Below are 21,950 nucleotides of genomic sequence, written 5' to 3' on the forward strand. Positions count from 1 at the left end.
ATTAGCTTTTAAAGGGTTCAAAGTGGGAGTGTCAGTAGCAAAGCTGTTCATTAGGAAGGTTAATCTGGAAACACTGAGATAATATGTTGGGATAAAGAGATCCTGGAGGCAGACAGTCTAGTCCGTCAGTCATCCAGAAGACCAGTAATAATAATATAATTATTATTTTTTGAGATGGATTCTTGCTGTGTCACTCAGGTTGGAGTATAGTGGCATGCTCTCTGCTCACTGCAGCCTCCGTCTCTTGGGTTCAAATGATTCTTCTGCCTCAGCCTCCTGAGTAGCTGGGACTACAGGCATGCGCCACCACACCTGGGTATTTTTTTGTATTTTTAGTAGAGACCAGGCTGGTCTCAATCTCTTGACCTTAGGTGATCTACCAGCCTTGGCCTCCCAAAGTGCTGAGATTATAGGCGTAAGCCACCACACCTGGCCATAATAATTAATTGAATTACCTTGTTGGAACTAAAAATGGGGAGGAGGAAATAGTATGAGGAATTAAGAAGTCTTATTTATTGGAGGAAGATGAAGGATAAGGAATAGGAAGAGACAAATGACTTGAGGTTTTGATCCTGGGTGATTTGGATACCGGTAGTACCATTAACATTAGTTTAAAGTAAGGAAAAGATAGTGCTTTTGGAGTACTTATATATGGGGATTTTCTTCTCTACTGGGTCTTGCCTTTGACCCCAATCTTGTCTGTCTTCGACTTAATGCTGTCACTTAACTGCCTAAGAACCTCTACTTCTGCTTCTACTATTTGTCCCACTGTAGATAGCTTTCCTATTTATGATCCTTGCCAAAGAAAACAAAATAATAAAATCAACAATGCCTATTCCATAGTATATTTTTCATTTTGCCATTTCTTGCTAACGAATTAACATGTATTCCTCTAAGTGAATACACACATGTGCACATACAAACACAAACACATTTATTCTGTCAGTACTTTTTGGAAATAAGGTGTAAGATTAGAAGAGCTGTATTCTAATGATGTATTTTAGATAGTATCATAAGAAAATAACTTCTAAATATGCATCTTTGATATATAATGAGGCGTTTTTCATTTCTATATGGCTGAACAGAACCTGTTTCGTATTATGAATATTTTCAAATGAAACATGAGTGTTTGTCTTGTCCATAGCACCCTGTAATCAGTAAAACTTCTTTTCTGTAATTATATCACTTTATGTGAACTCATTAGCAAAATAGAGTATAATATAATCTTTTAGGTTTTCCAAAATCACCTATCTTCATGTATCACATATCAGAAATCATGACTCTTTATGTGTCAGGATTTCAGGAATCTTATAATTTCATGTGTCAAGAAAATTGGCTGTTATATATAGTTTTTGGTTGTTAAGAACTGTAGTTTAAACTTCTCCAGCTAGTAGGTGATTGAGAATAAATAAGTAAAACTTTGAAAGAAAATTATATTTTTCTGATAAAATAGTACTTAATTAATACATGTAATTTGCCTCTTAAGGATCTCACCTTGCTCTGTGCTTTAAGAAAAAAGCAAATAGCTTTCCAAATAATCTTTTTGACTAAAGTTTTCAGATTTTTTTAACTTTGTAAGATTTAAGATAAATATGAGGTATTCCTCAGATGAGTGAGTCTGGTTCAGCTTTTCGTTACTTAGAATATTACAATTTGCATTGGGCTACAATGGAAATAATTACTCATCTAAAAACTTTATACTTGTTTTTGATTATTAAAAAGTACGTTTGTTTTATAAATTGTTTTAATGATAGTAAAGTACAGAGATAATTCCTATTAATATTTGATGTTTTGGGCATATTAGTATATATACTTAAAAATGTAGAATATACTATATCCTGCTATATATATATATATATTTTTTTTTTGAGACAGAGTGTCACTCTGTCCAGAGTCTTGCGACCTCTGCCTCCTGGGCTCAAGTGATTCTCCTGCCTCAGCCTCTCGAGTAACTGGGATTACAGGCAAGCGCCACCAAGCTTGGCTAATTTTTATATTTTTAGTAGAGACGGGGCCTCACTCTGTGGGCCAGGCTTGTCTTGAACTCCTGACCTCAGTTGATCTGCTGGCTTTGGCTTCCCAAAGTGCTGGGATTATAGGCATGAACCACCGTGCCCGGCCTATCCTGCTATTTTTATTGACTGCTATTTCACTGGTATTTTGCCATGTTATCATCTACACTCAAAAATGTGATTTTTAATTATATGGATATATAAAAATTTATTTTGCCATTTCTATATTTACCTTGTTTCTAACTTTTCCCTATAATAGTTAGTGCTTTCATGAAGATACTTGTATATAAATCTTGGAGTTTGCCTTGAAATTTTCCTTAGGATAAATTCTAGAGGTAGAATTGTTAAGACAAAGGATATGCCAATTTAAAATTATTTGACATATACATTGCTCTTTACAAATATTGCATTATTTTATGTTCTAACAGTTCTGGGAATTTTGTTTTCCCACACAATTGAAGATTCAAATTAACCATTCATTACATTTTTTTGATTTTAATAAGTGTCTCATCTATTAAATGATGAGACACAATGGTGTCTCATCATTTTATTGTTTTAGTGCTTTAATAATCTAAATTCACTTTCTATCTATATTAATTTTGCCTTATTTTTATTGTTTGTATTTTGGCTGCAAGATGGTAAATTTATTTTATAAATATTTAAATAGGCGTATTACATGCTGTGACAAGAGGAGCTCATGAACATTTAAATATATTCTTTAGATACTTTAGTAATTCATAATGTGCCACGTTTCTTTTGAAGCTGATATGCTGGATGATTAAAATTGTAGTATCATAAAATCATTATGAAATGAAAAACTTCAAAATAGTATATGTAAGGCATTTTTGCTAAACTAAATCTAAATGTGCTTAAAGATCACCATGTTACTGTTGACATATGTTTTTAAGCATACTTACATGAAATCATTGTAATATTATATAAGATGCTTTTTTTCTAGTTAGTCTTTTCTATATCAAAATATGTCGATTGACATTTTTCAGTGCTGTCAAGGTAGATTGCTTAAGTATTAATTGCAACCCTGTGAAGACTGTGATTGACGATCTCATCCAGAAGTTATTTGATCTGCTTGTTCTTTCTTTGAAGAAGTCCATACAGGGTAAAGACACATTTTAATTTTTATTTTTACTTAATTTGATATGTAGAAGCATGTATTTGATAGTTATATAATGTAAATTTCAACAATCATTAAAAACCAAAACTGAACTAATTGAAAAAAAGTAGGAAAGTCTATATGCAATCTTTAAGAGGTCTAAAATGAAGACATCTTTATTATTTGTAGTCTGAGCTAGTATCAGATTGTTACATATGTAATTGAGAAAGGTAGGTGATTTTGGTATAATGCATTTCTGCTTATATCCTCAAATGACAAAGTATTTTATACCACAGTTTCTTCTTTTTCCTTTAAACTGAGATGTTTTAGTATGTTATATAAAAGACAAAAAATGTTCAGTAAAATTTAAGTGCATTTTAAGCTTTTCTTAAAATTTTTAGATACAAAGTGAAACAAGTAAACTTTCATAGAAAGAAATTTCTTTGCTTATTCCACATCTTGAAATTTTGTTTTATGAAAGCAAATGATAATTTAGAACTTACTGTATTCCATGTAGTGATTTCTTCTACTACCCCTTGATTTAGAAAGTATGTAATTTAGTATTTTTGATGGTAATAATTACATTTATTGTATTTCAATGTTATCACTCAGCTCATTTACATGAAATTGATACATTTGTTACTGAGGCGATGGAGGTCTTAACAATCATGCCTCAGTCTGTAGAAGAAATTGGTGATGCAAATCTTCGATATAGTAAGTTACAAGAACGGAAGCCAGAGGTGAGAATCACAAAGTAAAGTTACTTTTCACTGCATGAGAAATGTTTAAATTAGGTAATTTTATGTCATTATTTACAACTATATGATCTCAACATTATAAGGAGGTCCACAATAATCTGGCTCAACTGGTTAGTTCGTAATTAGACTCTTGATGTAATTGATGTAATTGGTGTAATGAAACAGTAATAGTAATACTTAGTATTGTTTTGAGATATACTTGCAGTCTGTTTTATGATGTGGCATATTAGAGTAAGAGTAACCTTAAATAACCCTGTTACCTTTAGAGTTATTACTTTAGGATGCAAAACTATGATGATAGAGCTAAATTAGGAATACACATACACAAATACATACATAATGGAAGAGCTCATAATTAAATACAAAGGAGAATGGTAAAGATTCATAAAAATGTATCCAGAAAACTAGAGCCCAGAATAGAGAAGCCAAAATTTTATAACATATTATAGATGATTTTAGTTATTTTTAGAGTAATAAAGAGAAATCATTCAAATTAGTATACAAACTTCAGACTTAAAATTATAAAGAGAGTTTCAAGGTGAATAAAATAATATACTGCCCAATGGAAAGAACTACAGACTTGTGTATGATTGACTTAAAGGTATAAAAGAGGGTTTAAAGGTGAATAAAATAATACATCTGTCTAGTAGAAGGAATTAACTAAAATAGGAACAGTTATATAAGCTGTGGCATTTAGCAGAGGCATTTATTTATTTATTTGATGGATATATATGGATCACCTGACGTATTCCAGTCATTGTACTAGGAGTTGGGGATGCAGCTGTGAACATATTCTATTCTCATGGAACATACGTGTGTGTGTGTGTGTGTGAGAGAGAGAGAGAGAGACAGAGAGAGAATGAAAGAGAGAGAGGAGAGAAGTGAGGATGAGTATGCTCAACTAGGGGATATTACTTAGGGTGGATGATCATGGAATATCTTCTCAGAGAAAGGACATTTGAACTGAGACCTGAAAGATACGAAGGAGCCAGCCATTCTGAGATTTGGGGACAGATCATTCCAAAAAGTATGAATAGCATGTACAAAGATCTTAAGGTAGAGAAGGACCTTGGTATACTTAAGGAATAGATAGATGTAAACATTATCAAGGAATTAGTTATCAGGAAAGCATAGTATTCAAAGAAGAGAATGGTATGAGGTGCCATTGGAAAGAGAGGCAAGGGCCAGATTACGAAGATGCTTTTAGACAATCATAAGAAGTTTGTACTTTATTCTGAGTGTAATAAAAAGTCTTTAGATGGCTTTAAGTGGGGGAATGACACAATGTCTCTGAGATTTTAAAGTGATGACTCTAGCTGCCCTGTGGAAAATGAATTGAAGGGAGATAATAGTTGTGGACAGGTCAGTTAGTAGGATATTATAAAATGATAGACAAGAGATGATGGAAGCTTGTATCATGTAGTAGTAGAGGAGATAGAACTGGAGAGATTAATGATGTATGGGGGATGTGGTTAGAGAAAGATAAATCAAAATGTCTCCTAGGATTTTGACTTGAGCAACTGGGAAAGTATTGGTGTCGTTTCCTGTAATAAGGATGACTAGAGGAGCACATGGAGTTTGGAAGTGGTGGAGATTTAGTAGTCTGGTAGAAATTGAATGAGGAATGTTGAATTTAGAGTAAAGGTAAGGACTACAAATATAAATTTTGCAGTCTTCTTTATATCCATGATATTTAAGCCTTGGGATTAGCTTAGACCAACTGGTAGATAACAAACAGAGGGTTTAAGACCAGGCTTGAACCTTGCAAAATTTAGAGTTCAAGCATAGGAAGAGGAGTAAAGGAAATGAATGGGGTGTGAGGAAAGACAAGAGATTGTAGCATCACAAAAGATAAAAGGAGAAATTGATGTTGTTTGCTGGGAGCAGCAAGCAATTAGGTATTATAAGAGGTAGTATGTGAGGTAGGAAGTGCCATGAGATAATAAAAGAAGTAGGCAGAATCTCCATGTGAGCCACATAAAGGACCTTAGAATCTCATATTCTGTGGGCATTGGGGAGTTGCTACGTTTTATGTAGCAACGTATTTGTAATTCTCTTTTGGTATGTCTCTTTCTTGATATGTGGATTTGAGGGGTAGGACTGGAAGTAGGTAGACTAGGAAACTATTGTGATATGTTTTACAGGCTAATTAGAGTTTTGTCAACATGTAGAAAATTAAGCTTCTGGGGTGGTCCAATCATAGTTCACTTCAGCCTCAAACTCTTGGGCTCAAGCAGTCTTCCTGCTTCAGCTTCCTCAGTAGCTAGGAGTACAGGTGTGCACCACCATGCCCAGCTAATTTAAATTTTTTGTTTTTTAAAGATTCACATTATTTTTAGATATTCTCACCATGTTTTTTATAGGTTCTCACTATGTTGCCCAGGTTAGTCATAATCCTCTCACCTCAGCCTCCAAAAGTGCTAAGATTACAGATTTGAGCCTCCAGGCCTGGCCAATTGAGTTATAGTTGAATTTCCTTTGTTGTCTGTTGTATTATGTATGCACAGTGATATTTAAAAATGTTTAAATGGGTTTTATTGCTTTATTGAATAGTAAAAGTATAGATATTTATTATAGGATACTGTTGTTTTACAGAGCTTTAAAAGCCTTAGAAGCAATCCCAACAGTTTAGCACCAATTAACTTATACCCAAACTGTTTAACAAACTGTTAGCTATATACAAGTTAGGACATTTTAGTTAGAAACCCTGAATGCAGGAGCTTAATTTTACTTCTTTAGTTGTCTGTTTCTTAAGTATCTTTTTTGATGACTTTCTCTTCTCTACTAAGTAGGATAATTTGGTTAACGTATGCTCTTACATAATCACTAATTTTAGTTCCTTTAGAAACCTCTTTAGCTTTTTTTTTTTTTTTTGAGAAGGATTCTCACTCTGTCACCCAGGCTGGAGTGCAGTGGCGTGGTCTCAGCTGACTGCAACCTCTGCCTCCCTGGTTCAAGCGATCTCCTGCCTCAGCCTCCTGAGTAGCTTGGACTACAGGCACGCGCCACCACACCCAGCTCTCTTTAGCATTTTCTTGTGAATGGAACGTTTATAACAAGTTTATTTTGAAAGCTATAGTATTATCTTTATGGATTTCATTTAGTCTCATATTACTACTTTATCTTTTTTAACCTCTGATTTAGAGTGCCTTATTTGGGCTTGTGTATAGTAAAAAATAACCATCAGGAGGTTTATATACAGGAATTTTTTTTTTCTGCCAAATCAGCGTATCTAGGAATTTAACAAATCATTTAAATGCAAAACTTTTATTTTAAATATAAAGTTATGAAACAAAGACTAAAATAAAATCTTAAGAGATTTAATAAAATAGATTGTCATTTACATTTGTTATTTTTTTTAAACCTTTAGATTTTGCCCTTATTTCAAGAAGCTGAAGACAAAAATAGACTTTTACGAACTGTGGCTGGTGGAGGTTTAGAAACAATTAGTAATTTGAAAGCCAAGTGGGATAAATTTGAGTTAATGATGGAAAGCCACCAACTTATGATTAAAGATCAGGTTAGAACTTTTAGTTATTTATTAAAATGGAAAGTTCTTTCTCACTTAAGATTTCATGCTTATCTTTTACAGCCCAGGTTTATAAGAATTTAATGTGTCTGGTGAAATTGATCTCCCTGACTATTTTTATAGTACATACTTTATATAAACTATGATTGTTTCACATGGTTTTTCTTTCCTTCCTATCGTACCAAGAAGAAACCAGTGTCTTTGAAATGTAACATTATTTATAGTCTTATGAATGAATTTATTGCTTATGTACTATGTATAGCTTAAGTTTATTTCTGAAACTCATATTTTCTTTAATTACTAAATTTATTAGGATATCAGTTTGACTATTCTAATGGAGACCCACAAAATTGTAGCTTACATTTCTCTCTCACATTATACTACAAGCTGATATGGTGCCTCTGCTCTGTAACTTTGTCTGGGTCCTAGGTTTCATCAATCTTATTTGTCTCCCATCTCTAGGATATTGTCCAGAATGCGTTATTACCACATTCAGTTGCTACCAAGTAGGGTCAGGAGAGAGGGAAAGAGAAAATGGCACCGTCTGTCTTTTAAAGACACAACCTGGAAGTTGCACATGTCTACTGCACTCGTATTTTATTGAGCAGAAGTTACCCTTAGGCTCCAGCCCTTAGCTGCATGGGAGACTGGGCAATCTCCTCATTAATTTAGCAGCTATATACTTGGAACAACCAGCAGTCATCAAACAAACAATTTTAAATTATATTACCTTTGTTGTTAGTAGTACTAGGTGTGGTTAATCACATGAATGATTTTTAAATGATGTTATTTGAAGGTTGTCTCTTGTTATAAGTTTATGGTCTAATTTATATCTGAATTATTTTATTGAACTTGGAATTAATAAAATCATCCTTTGAAAAGTTGACATTGGTCATTGATATTTTTTCACTTTTAAATAGAAAATATTGGAAAGAAAAGTGTGAACTCAAAATTAGATTTTATTCTGCATTAAATTATTTAAACTCTATTGTCTTATAGATTGAAGTGATGAAAGGAAATGTGAAATCACGTCTTCAGATCTATTATCAAGAACTGGAAAAATTTAAAGCTCGTTGGGACCAACTAAAACCTGGTGATGATGTTATTGAAACTGGCCAACATAATACTCTTGAAAAAAGTGCAAAGTTAATAAAAGAGAAAAAAATTGAGTTTGATGATCTTGAAGTCACAAGAAAAAAGCTGGTGTATGTTTTTTCTTTAAAACTGATAGTGTTAATTTTGAAACAACAATTTATATATCAAGCTAGTAATTTTCTCATGTCTGTTATCTTCATACCTTTCCTCATAAATTTCATCACTTTTCAAAATACAAATAATAAGCATTCATTTACTGTTGTCTTAGGAGTCATAGTTGTGTTATATAAGGGTATTAAGAGAAAGCAAATTCCAAGAAAGGCCTAGGAGATAAAAATTTACCTAGCAGTTATATCAGGGGGTTGGAATAGTCGCTTTCTTTTAACTTATTCTATTTAAAAATGAAATATGTATAATTTTCAGAAAAACTATTAGTGCCTCTGAGAAAAAAAATGAATCTAGCAGAATAAGTAATAATAAAATACTTCAAAGAAAAAAATGAGTTGTTGACTTATAAATAAAGTATTAAATTTGAGCACTGCTTTAGGTTTGTTCTATTTAAGTAAATGCTTTCGTAAGTGAGCGGAGGTTTTGTTACCATAATTACTAAATGGCATTATACTGATTAGATGAAGGATATCTTATGCTCTAGAAGCTTGCCCTTTCAACTGAGAAGAGTATTTTTTTCCTAGATTAATCTGTAGATTTATACAATCTCAAATATTTACATATATGACATGTATTATATACATATAAATTCCTCTGTATTACTAACTCAATTTTGACTTCTTTGGAAAAAATGTATATTAATGAATTTATAGAGTTCATATATGAGTAGGTAAAATAAAATTCTCATATTAAATAGGTAGTTTCTTATTGTTTCCATTATTAAACATACACATGTGTATGTGTACACACATACAAAGAATGCAGTTAAATAACTTAATGATACTTAACAGTATCAATATTTGTTTTTAAAATGTAGTATTTCAATATTTGTTTCTATAGTGATGATTGCCGTCATTTTAGACTAGAAGAGCCTAATTTCTCTCTGGCATGTAGCATCTCTAAAGATATTGAGAGCTGTGCACAAATCTGGGCCTTTTATGAAGAGTTTCAACAAGGATTTCAGGAAATGGCCAATGAAGACTGGATCAGTTTTCGGTTTGATTCAAAAACAATATTTAGACTAATAATTTGATTGATTTATTTTTGGATATAAACTTTGTAATGTGTTTTCGGTATGTTTACAGGAGTAAGACATACTTGTTTGAGGAATTTTTGATGAACTGGCATGACAGATTAAGGAATGTCGAAGAACATTCAGTGATGACAGTGAAATTACAATCAGAGGTTGACAAATATAAAGTGAGATTGTTTTTCTTATTTTGCTAATTAAAAATGATGTTTGGAGCTTTCATATATCTTTTTCTTATGTAGTGACTGAACTGTATAATTTTACTTTACACGTTTTTCAACTAAATTATTCCATTTCATGAAGAAAATAGGAAATACAGAGTAAACCCTAGAAATTATTGCTACTTCTGCTACCAATGAGAAAGAAGTTATAAGCTAAGAAATTTATGGTTAAAGTAAAAAAATAGTGTTTATACATTCCAGTCCAACATAGGTTCTATTCTAAAATAATAAAAATATAAATAGTCTATGTCATGTTTTAAAATATATTAAACTACAAAGAATAATTTGTGTGTATCCATAGCAACATTTAATAAAAAGTTTTATACAATTTTGTTTAAGAATATGATTTTAAGATTATTAAACAAGGAAATGGAGTAATTAAAATTTGGTAACTAATAAGCATAAACGTAAACACAAATTTGTATTTTACTTATATATATGTATATATGTATACTTATGCCTTTTTCTTTTTCTTTTTTTACAGATTGTAATTCCTATCTTGAAATATGTGAGAGGGGAGCATCTTTCTCCAGATCACTGGCTTGACCTTTTTCGTCTCCTTGGACTTCCTAGGGGAACTAGTCTAGAGAAACTACTGTTTGGTGATTTGCTCAGAGTAGCTGATATGATTGTAGCCAAAGCTGCAGACCTTAAAGTATGCATCACTTTTATAAATATCCCTTAAGTGTGGCCTTTTAAATATACAATTTTGCTTCATATTTTGTTTAAATATTTAAAAAGTCTTCCTTTAAGAAGGGAATCAGCTTCAATCAAAAAATGAATAAACACAAATCATTTTACATAAGATACATTAAAAATTATGTGGTATGTTACAAATAGAAGCTAGGGAAAACACAAATCCAGAGAGTTAAACCAAGAATCAGTTTGCTAATCAGGTTTAGAAAAGGTCTCAGGTAAAAGTAAAAGTTGTCATAATTCTATTAGAAGTGACAGACTTTTAGTGTTGCATTGTGGCCATTCAAAAATATAAGGACTCTTGATGTCAGATCATTTTATTTCCTATCAAAAAAATAAACCTTTGTGTTTGTTAATAACTCTGGAATGTTTTAAAATAATCTTGAGAAGTTATGAAGCATGACTCTTGCAGAAGGTAACTCTAGTTGATTGTTAATCATTTTAGATGTATCAGAATCTACAATAAGATTACAATATAATTTCAGAATTTCTTTTGTTCAAAATATTGGCCTTTTGGTCTGTAATACTTTAAATAAGCCAAACTAGTTTTGTCTTTTGGGATGGATGCTTTATTTTTTTGCTTTGCCTTTTTAGAGAAGTAAAAAGAATAAGGAAGAACTTTGTGTATACTTTGACCATGTGAACCAGGATACTTTGTGTCTTACATGCTTTGATAAAATAGCCAGTAATTCTCTTGGGTTGCATGTAAAATAGAGCCACTTAAATTTTTTTTTTTTTTTTAAGCAACTTTATTATCACAGTGACAAAAGTACTATGTTTAAAACTAAGTGACTTGTATTCACCTGTCATTAAATCTAACAGGTACTTTTCTATCCTTATGGTGAAAAGCCAGATAAAATATATTTTTTCATAATATACTTTTCTATTATTTGCTTATGTGATAATTAATGTTGAAGTAATAAACATGGATATTTTGTGTTAAATAGGATTTAAATAGTCGGGCACAAGGTGAAGTTACAATCAGAGAAGCTTTACGTGAACTTGATCTTTGGGGAGTTGGAGCAGTGTTTACATTAATTGATTATGAAGACAGCCAAAGTCGAACGCTGAAGCTGATTAAAGACTGGAAAGACATAGTAAATCAGGTTGGAGATAATAGATGCCTTCTTCAATCCTTAAAGGAGTCTCCTTATTATAAAGGATTTGAAGACAAAGTATCAATTTGGGAAAGAAAACTTGCAGATTTGGATGAGTACCTGCAGAATTTAAATCATATTCAGAGAAAGTGGGTGTATTTGGAACCCATTTTTGGCCATGGAGCATTGCCAAAAGAACAGACACGCTTCAACAGAGTTGATGAAGATTTTAGGTCAGTACAACAATGTAAGACATAGACATGTGGTATTTTTAAAAATTAATTCATATTGTGGAGTAATACAAGCAAATACTTTTACATTATTGGTATCCTGTGTGTATTCAAACTCTTTCTTTACTAGATCCTTTTGAGAAGCTAGTCCTCTTATTCAAGCATTTACTTTTTGAACCGTAATGGTGTGGTCTCTGTTATTACCACTCTACCTAATAATACATACTTCCTAAAATTACCAATTATTTTCCTGTTTTAAATTCAAATGGCATTTTTCATTTCTTATTTTACTTTATCTCTCATTAGTATTTAATAGAGTTGAGCATTTCTTCTTTCTTGGAAAGTCTCTGCTGTTGGCTTTTGTGATATTGTGCTGTCTTGGTTTTCTGACTGTCTCTCTGGTTCTATATCTAGTTCCTAGTACTTAGCTGTCTCCAACCCTTTAGATGTAGTCACTCTCCAGGCCTCAGCCTTTGATTGTTTTCTCTGTGTATTCTCAGGTAATCTTAACTACTGTTAGCATCAGTTCTCTTGTCTGTGCTGAGGTCTCCTCACCTTACATATATAGCCCATGTTTCTCTTCTGAGCTCCAAGTCTACCAAACATCCTCAAACAGAAGGCTAAAACTGAAGTCATGAGCTTAACTTTTCAGTTCCTTTCCAACAAATCTTTTTTCTTTCTGATTCCTGTTTCAATAAATGGCCAAACCTAATTGCTGAAAGCAGAGACATGATGGATAACTTAGATATCTCCTTCTTCCACTTTTACATAGATTAAGTTGCCAAATTTTGTTGATTCTAACCTACTTAGTATATCTTGAACCAAACACCATTATAGAAGTATATTTGTACTTCTCCTTTTCTATTCTAAAGTTCTGTATCTCTTACTTGGACTATCCACATTAACCTTCTGACTTGCTCTCGTATATAAGTTTTTCACACAGCAGCCAGAGTAACTGTTTAAAAATGCAGGTTCAGCACTTTGTTTTACTCCTCTAAATAAAACTTTAAAATAGTTTCTCATTGTGCTAGGGATAAAGCATGATCTGCTCCTTGTTCATTTCTCTATCCTTTTCTTGTGCTGCTCTCTGTTTTGCTTTGGTGACTCTAGCTTTTGTTTTTTTCAGACATACTTATCTTTTTCCCAGAGTCTGTGCCAGAAACTTCTTCTACTTACTTACTTTTTATTCTTCATCTATATATCAATTTAAATTACTTCCTTAAAGAAGTCCTAGGTTATGGGTTGCACTATTAGCCATTTTAACACTACTTTACTTTTCCTTTTTAACATTTATCACAATTTTATTTAAATATTTCTAGATATTATTTGATGTCTTTTGCTGTCACTCAACCGTTAGCTCTATGAGGTAGGGCTTAATATTAGCTTAGCAAATGAAATATATAAGATAATTTATAATATGGGAAGTTAAAAATGGTAATGTGATATTAATTTTTAACATTCCTAGAGGTATAATACTGTTATAATAGTGTTACCTCTAGTTTGTTTTAAGCAGGTAAAAAAGTCTTAATCTCCTTCTCTTACCCCCTAAATAATGAAAATAGATGTGATGATACTTTTTTTTCTTTTGTAGATCAATAATGACTGATATCAAGAAAGACAATAGAGTCACAACATTAACTACTCATGCTGGAATCAGAAATTCTCTGCTAACAATACTTGATCAGCTTCAAAGATGTCAGAAATCATTAAATGAATTTTTGGAGGCATGTTTTTTAAGCAAAAATGTATAATAAATTGTGAAGTACTTGATATCTTAATTATTTGAAAAAAAGAATGCTATTTTTTTTTTGTTTCTATTTTTACTAGGAAAAACGCTCAGCATTCCCACGATTTTATTTTATTGGTGATGATGACTTATTAGAAATATTGGGCCAATCTACTAACCCATCAGTGATTCAGTCTCACCTTAAGAAGCTTTTTGCTGGTAGGAGTCAACATTTATTTAACAGATGTTTATTGAATTTCAACTATCTGCCAGGTCTAATTTTATACTCTTGGGTAGACTACTGAATACAGTAGTCAGTTCATATACCCAAATACAGTTCCTGTACCCAAAGAACATACAGTTTAATGGGAGAGACAAGGTTGTAAGCTGACAAATATAATATAGTATGACAATTCTGGTGATTGGCATAAGTATGTGGTGATATAGCTGCATCCGTGAGGGAATTTAACTCAGTTTTAGGGCATTATGAAGTAAGTGACATCTAGGATGTTATCTGAAAAATGTATAGGCCTTAGTTAGAAAAAAGGTGGGTCGGCAGTCGGAATAGGTTGTGCAAAGGCCTGGAGTGAAGGAGAATATGCCTCTTCATTATTGAGTTTAAGGTCTCCTAAATGACATCCAGGTGGAGATACTCCATAGGCAGTTATTGTCAGTGAAGAGACCTAGGTGTGAATGTAGGATTGGGAGTTATTCATATAGAAATAATAGTTAAGCTTTGGAAACAGGTAAGAGTACATGGAAGGAGAGTGTAATATCAAATGCCTCTATGTTGTAGAGTTGAGTCACTTCAATGGGATACCTATTAATGGCAAATGAATTAGGTTTATTACCAAAATAATGAGTATTATTTTCTTAAAATACTTAATTTGCTTGGAAAGACCAAGCAAATGAATGCCTCTGTAGGGTAAAAAGCTCTATAGAAAATAGCTGTATTTTTTAAAGTAAATTTATGAAGTAAAATAATTTTCATCATTTTAACTAATAGTCAAGGATCAGCAAAATATAACCCATGGGCCAAATCTTGCTTACTGCTTTTTGTTTTTTAAACGAAGTTTTGTTGAAACATAATTCTGCACAGTAGTTTATGTATTATCTGTAGCTGCTTTCATGCTATGAATGTAGAGTTGAGTAGACACTGACCATATGGTCCAGTAGACTTAAAATTACTCTGTGGTCCTATACAGAAATATTTATGAATTCCTGTGTATCTGAAGCTTTAGGATGCTTATATTTGTAACTATGATTTGGGCAATTGGAGGCAGTAAAATAAAACTCTTGGAATCAGAAGGCTTGTATTCAACCAATATCTCTACTATTTATTAATCAGTTATCAAGTTACCTCTCTGAAATTTAGTTTTTCTCTTTATATTGCAAATAATAATATAGTTTTTTTGTGAAGATCACAATGAGATTGTATGTTCAAGTTTTTTATATGCTATAAAGTGATATGAAAATTTGGGAGAAGTGGAAGTCTTAGTTGCCTTCAACAAATTTACCTGTTCATGGGCATTTGGGTTATTTCCAGTTTTTGTCTGTTATGAATAAAGCTGTTGTAAACATTCATGCAAGTCTTTTCGTAAACATATATTTTTATTTGTATTGGATAAACACCTAGTTTTGGAATTGCTAAGTTATATAGTAAGTATATGTTTTAACTATTTTAGAAACTGTCAAATCATTTTCCAAAGAGGTTGTAATATTTTTCACTCCTGCAAGAATGTGAGTTAGGACAATTCTTACTGATTGGTATGCACTAGTTGATTAGGTTGCCTAATTATTTTTTTCAGGAAAATGGTAGGAATGAATAAACAAATATATAAATATATATGTAAAACATTCACAAATTTGGCCAGTGGCCATATACAGTTGATATTGATAAGAAATATTTCAAATAAACAATAAGAATATTGATTAAGAAAGTGATTTTTTTCCCCTCAATAGGACACTTAAACACTAGGAGCACTATATTTTATGTGGCATACATTATAATTCAATTATATATGTTTTAGGGTATATATTAACACTATGTGACACATATATTGTATCTAATAATTATGTCTTTAATCCTTTTGCATTTAAATTGTTGCTTTTATATTTCAGGTATTAGCAGTGTCTGCTTTGATGAGGAATCAAAACATATAACTGCAATGAAATCTTCAGAGGGAGAAGTAGTACCTTTTAAAAATAAAGTTCTTATATCAAATAATGTAGAGGTAAGCAATTCTTTTTCAAATAGGAAAACAAAAAGAATTAACTATATATGAACTTTGTTTCTAAAATAATTTAGTCAATTTAGAGGATAAAGTTGGTTAATTTGGGCATTTCAGGAAACTCAGTTTGCATCTTAAAATAATAACTTGTTAGTTTCAGAGTGTTTTGATACTAAAAAGAATATGGATTTTATGTAATTATGAAAAGAACCTTGGCCTTGGAGTAAAAAAAACTTAGATATCAATCTTAGCTCCATACTTATTAGCTATGTGACTTAGAGTGTTGGTTTTCTTTCTTTCTTTTTTTTTTTGAAACAGGGTCTCACTCTGTCACCAAGGGCTGGAATGTAGTGGCATGATTATGGCTCACTGCAATCTCAAACACCCAGCTAATTTTTTTTTTTGTATTTTAGTAGAGACGGGGTTTCACCATGTTGGTCAGGATGGTCTTGATCTCTTGACCTCATGATCTACCCACCTCGGCCTCCTAAAGTGCTGAGATTATAGGCATGAGCCACCGCGCCTGACCCGAGTGTTGGTTTTCTAATCAGTAAAATCATCATCTGAATACAGGTGGGGTATCACTTATCCAAAGTGTTTGGGACCAGAAGTGTTTTAGATTTCAGATTTTGGAATATTTGCATTGTCAGTTCAGCATCCCTAATGTGAAAATCTGGAATGCTCCAATAAGCATTTCCTTTGAGCATCATGTCAAGCTCCAAAAGTCTGATTTTTGATGATTTTGGATTTCAGATTTTTGGATTCGGGATGTTCAACCTGTAACTGTTGCAAAAACTTTCAATTAAAAAGTAAATGAGATAATTGGCTTTAAGTACCCTAAGTGCTTGGAACATGGTTCTCAAGAAATTTTAGTTGTCTTTACTCTTTAAAATACGAATTTGTATAAGATGATTTGGGTGAACAAGTAAGCATACAACTATTGATTAACTGCTTCTGCAGGACTGGAAGTAAACTGATTGAAGGCCTATTATAGGACTGTAGCTAAAACTAACTAGCAATAGGTTGTATCACATGGAATTGTAATTTTTCAGTTTCAAATTATCTTCCAACTGGAAGTCAGGGCCCATGTATTATCATGTGCATGTCCATGCAGTCTAGCAAAATGTTTATTCCTGGTTAGGCTTCAACATTTTATTGGATATCAAGTACATAAATCAGTTGATTGAAAACCTGGGAGATTTGCTAACCGTATTTGGTTAAGAGTTGTTTTTTTTTCCGTCTCTTGTAGTTTTGTTGAAAGTACACAGAGAGAGCTTAAATTTTAGCAACTGGGCTAGAGCAGGTATACCAGCAAAGGAAAAGTTGAAACTCTGGAAGCTTTATGATGATTAGCAGAGTATATGTCTCTTTTGCCATGCACTGAGAGGGAAATTCTCACTTTTAGCTTCAGTGAATTTTGATGCTATTTTCAATACTGGAAAATGCTCTACAGATGAAAAAAAGAAGCTGAAACTCAGAGTTATTTAAATATGCAATGATGAAAGGCTAAGATTGCAGCTTTTGCTTTTTTATTACAATGACATGTTTTTAAGGTTAAGAAGTGATTCATAAATATTCGTTGTGTTTCTATCAATCATCATTGTTATTTTAACTTTTATTTTATTTACAATCAAGTGAGTAGAAAAATACATTACACTTTGAAACAAAATTAGTTTTGTTGAATGAAGCAAGCTAAGTGTCCCCCACCTCCCAAATAATACATTTCATCCTGATGAAGCAATACTTTCCTATGGTTGCAACTTTATGAATATAAGATTACTAGGACAGGATGAGCCAGGGAACTTAGCCAGCCATTTAGACCCTGATTTATTGGCCAAATTATCTGGTTTGTTTTGTCATAATGATGAACCGAAGGGTCAATTTTTAAATGCTCATATTTTATTGGTTTGTATAGATATAGTCATGGTAATGTTAGCCACAGATTTATGAGTTTTCACACTCATCATCGAAGAGCTGAAAAAAATTGTTTTCTTCAATTTATTTAAACTGTTTACTAAGAAAATAATTATATGCCTATAACACATTTTGGGAGTGTGATGTTCAGTAAGAAAGTATAATACCCCCTCCTGAAATAAAATAATTGAGTAAGTCAGTAGATTGCATATTTATTGTATATCTTGTATATATTATTTTCCAATTTCTTTTTCAGACATGGTTGAATGATTTGGCCTTGGAAATGAAGGAAACTTTGAAACAGTTGTTGAAGGAATGTGTTACTACTGGGCGAAGTTCTCAAGGTGCAGTTGACCCATCTCTGTTTCCTTCACAGGTAAGGGGGCTTACGTGTAGAAGTTACATAGGAATGGTACGTGGAAAGATCCCTGACTTAGAAGCCAGGAGGCTCAGATCAGTCGCATCTGTTTTCTCCCTTTATCTAACAGTTAATGGGCAAATTGCTTAACTTCTGAGTCTCGGTTCCTTCAGCTGTAAAATTCGGGGGATGAATTGAGATACAAGCAACCTTGGCCAGTGGTGGGTAGGATGGGGAGGAGGGAATCAGGCATCTAATAGCTTCTTGGTTCCAGATGATTAGTCCATCATTGATGGAGAGGCACAGGATCTGTAACACTCCTGTCCCTACCTGTCCACCCCTCCCATGAGATCATCTAAGCATTGGAGCTGGCAGGAACTTAGCAGGTATTGGTGTAAATCTGAAATAGTCATAGCACTAAACTGTAATACTGATGGGGAATTTGAGATTGAGGTCATACAGTGAGTGACCGAGACTGCTGCAGCTCAGGGTTAATAGGAGTTCATCCCTGAACACTGGATACTAGATATTTAGCTTACAAAATTTGTACCAGTCTATATCAAAATGTGGCACTAAGACTTATGTTAAACATGCTGCATTAATAGTTGGGCCTGACTAATGTTACAGGTGTAGGTCATCAGGAACTTTAGTTCTTAGTGACTGTGGAAGGTAGACATTGGGATGTTTCACGATTTCTCACAGAAAAACCTACCCAGCAGCTCTCAAACTTTGATTTGAAAATCAAAGTTATTTGATTTTCAAATAAAAAAAATGTAGTGGCTATTGGAACAAGTTTTTATGTTGGTTTTCTTAAACTGTGGAAACTTGAAACAGTTTACATTTGGAACCATTTTCACATACTTGCCATTTGTATCTTTTAGCATTTTAAGGCAAACTGAAATGTGTTTGAAAAAAGAAAAGCTGAAGTTCTTAGAGAAAAATACAAGTAATCATCACTGAATAATCAAAGCCATTGTAGAACCAGGGTAGACTGCCTTATTGCCACTGAAAGTGTTTCTTAGTACTCTGTCAAGTTCCAGATAGGATTTATAAATCAACTTAGAATAAAAGACATAGTATAAAAAAATCTACAAAAGCAAGACTGTATAATATTTGGGTTAGGCAAATGACAATTGTATCAGGAGGTATAGTGGTAGATAATAGGCTAAAGACTGTTGTTGGATTTCAGCCTACAACTTAATTCCAGGCCCTTGAGCAGTCAAGTAAAAGTGTGAACTATTGAAAATGTAAATAATTCATTATCTGCTAAAATAAAGAATTCTAGTTTATTAGCAGTTAATGCTAACAAATATTGACCTCAAAAGTATTTATATAAGGGGATTAAGTAGCATAATTGGTTATTATGTACTGATAATTCAATTACTTTTTTTGTTAGGATTCGAAATAATGGTAGAGAGGGCACTTTCTGGTCTGGGAAGGAAGCAGCATGGTAAAGTGGAGAGAATCTGACTTTGCTTTAAATACTAATCTTTGCCAGTTATCCTGAGCAATACATTTTGACACTTACATTACTTACTTGACCTTCAAGTACCTACATTATCAAGTCATTTTAAAGGTTTTTCATAATGTTTGCAGAGCACCTTTAGTTGTCATTACATTTTAGGTAATTAATGATATTAGTGCCTATCCAGCTGTCTTAACAGTAATGTGACTTTATAACCCAAGACTGTAACTTGACTATAACTTCTGTTATTCATTCACAGAAATTATGTAGCAGACTGTGAAAAATTAAGTTTATTGATATTCATTTATAATATAGAAATTCAGTAGTATTGCCTGGGATCAGGCTTGGAGGTGCCAAATGAGCATTTTTATATGAAAATCAAAGAGCAAAGTCTTTTTCTCAAAAGCAGATTTGGTTCTCCTTAAATGCCTCATCATAGACCTGATTAAAGAAGCTGATGAGTTTCATACCACGAAGTTTGGCCTTGACTTTGCTTAGAAGTGATTACTAATTGGCTTTCTCTTCCATAAAATAACCATAATATAGTATTTATAGAATGTTTTAAGTTGGAATAAGAGTGCAGTGGTGCCATCTTGGCTCACTGCAACCCCCCCTCTCAGGCTCAAGCTATGCTCTTGCTTCAGCCTCCCAAGTAGCTGCGATTACAGCCGTGTGCCACCATACCTGGCTAATTTTTGTATTTTTTAGTAGAGACGGGGTTTCTCCATGTTGACCAGGCTATTCTTGAACTCCTGGCCTTAAGCGATCTGCCCATGTCAGCCTTTCAAAGTACTGGAATTACAGGCGTGAGCCACTGTGCCTGGCCAAGACAGATCTTAAAAGAACATTGGAATTTTGCTATTGTAAACTTCAGTAGTATACTAAGAAATTATTTTGAAATGCTGTAGATTGGCCTTTTATTAATTAGAATGCACCATACTTTGGTATCTTTGTAGTTTACTGTTTGAAAAGAAGCCATTTCTGAAAAGAGGGGAAGAAAATGCAGAGGCCTTGAGGTTACAATAAGCATGGTGGGCTCTAGGACCAGAAAAATAGGCCTGAAGTAGAGTATAGTCTGAAATGAGTTCTGTGAAGTAGGCTTGGCTGCATCACACAATGCTTTTTCTGCTACTGTATTACTCTACTAATATTTGAGGTTCCAGTATGACATTAAGATGGAGAGATCCAATATACAAGTGGCAATTTGGAAAAAGGTATCTTTCTTTAAATTTATAAAATATTTCTAAGTAAATGTACCTTTTAAAAACAATTTTTCTCTTTATTCAATAGATATTGTGCTTGGCAGAGCAGATTAAATTCACTGAAGATATAGAAAATGCTATTAAAGATCATACTCTTCATCAGATTGAAACACAACTGGTGAATAAGTTAGAGCAATATACTAACATTGATACAAGTTCTGAGGATCCAGGGAATACTGGTATGGAAAAAAAAAATCCCTTTTCTGCCTGCTTTTGGTTTATTTTTTGGTATTCTATACTAATTTACCTATTGTGTTTTTGACTGTATATCTATGTTGGTGATTACTTGAAGAATTAAAATATATATACTTAAATTTTTATATTCTACTTTGAATCAGTAATTTACTAATTTAAATAGAATACAGAAACCTTACTACCATATAGGCTTCTTTATCCTTTCCTTTTAATATTGTAGCTGTCTTAATATTTTACATCCATATACACTGAAAGCTCCCTAAGATTATGTTATAAATTTTGCTTTTAACCATCAAAGATATTTGAAAAGACTCAAGAGGAGAACATCAATCTTTTATATATAACTAGATGTTTACTATTTCTGTTGCCCTTCTTTATTCACAATGTTACAGGTTTCCTTCTGGTGTCATTTTCCTTCTTTTTTCCAAGGAACTTCTTTTAGTTTTTCTTTTGGAGTAGGTGCACTGTGAATTCACATAGATTTCCTAGATCCAAGAATGTCTTATTTTACCTTTATTTCTGAAGAAGTTTTCACTAGCTATACTGGGTTGACAATTCTTTTCTTTTACCATTTTAAAGTGTTCTGCTTCCTTCTGACCTATATGTTTTCCGATGAGGAATCCACAGTCATTTCATTAGTTATTCTCCTTTAAGTAATACATTACTATTTTTTCTGGCAACATTTAAGACTTTATCATATTCTTTAGTTTTCAGTAGGTTGATTATGATATAGACACACCTTTGCATTTATTCTATTTGGGATTGTCTCAGCTTCAATCTGTACATTTGCTTTTCACCAAATTATGGGAAGATTTTTTTTTTTTTTTTTTTTTTTAAAGATGGGGTTTCACC

The 21,950-nt window shown here is 32.6% G+C and overlaps 1 protein-coding gene across 6 annotated transcripts in view; it reads left to right on the plus strand.

Moving 5' to 3' along the window:
- DYNC2H1 (dynein cytoplasmic 2 heavy chain 1) overlaps window positions 1–21,950 on the plus strand; it is a 390,963-nt gene that overhangs the window by 29,643 nt on the left and 339,370 nt on the right. For all 6 annotated transcript variants that reach the window (XM_017544781.2, XM_017544786.2, XM_017544784.2 and 3 more), the window contains exons 19-31: window positions 3,014–3,129; window positions 3,736–3,863; window positions 7,252–7,401; window positions 8,410–8,615; window positions 9,514–9,669; window positions 9,759–9,873; window positions 10,409–10,579; window positions 11,568–11,950; window positions 13,539–13,671; window positions 13,775–13,892; window positions 15,795–15,907; window positions 18,075–18,194; window positions 20,932–21,082. In XM_017544781.2, coding sequence (XP_017400270.1) covers window positions 3,014–3,129; window positions 3,736–3,863; window positions 7,252–7,401; window positions 8,410–8,615; window positions 9,514–9,669; window positions 9,759–9,873; window positions 10,409–10,579; window positions 11,568–11,950; window positions 13,539–13,671; window positions 13,775–13,892; window positions 15,795–15,907; window positions 18,075–18,194; window positions 20,932–21,082 — 2,060 coding nt within the window. The remainder of the gene's footprint in view (window positions 1–3,013; window positions 3,130–3,735; window positions 3,864–7,251; window positions 7,402–8,409; window positions 8,616–9,513; window positions 9,670–9,758; window positions 9,874–10,408; window positions 10,580–11,567; window positions 11,951–13,538; window positions 13,672–13,774; window positions 13,893–15,794; window positions 15,908–18,074; window positions 18,195–20,931; window positions 21,083–21,950) is intronic.

Source organism: Cebus imitator, unplaced genomic scaffold (genome assembly GCF_001604975.1).
Source record: "Cebus imitator isolate Cc_AM_T3 unplaced genomic scaffold, Cebus_imitator-1.0 Scaffold171, whole genome shotgun sequence".
Taxonomy (NCBI): domain Eukaryota; kingdom Metazoa; phylum Chordata; class Mammalia; order Primates; family Cebidae; genus Cebus; species Cebus imitator.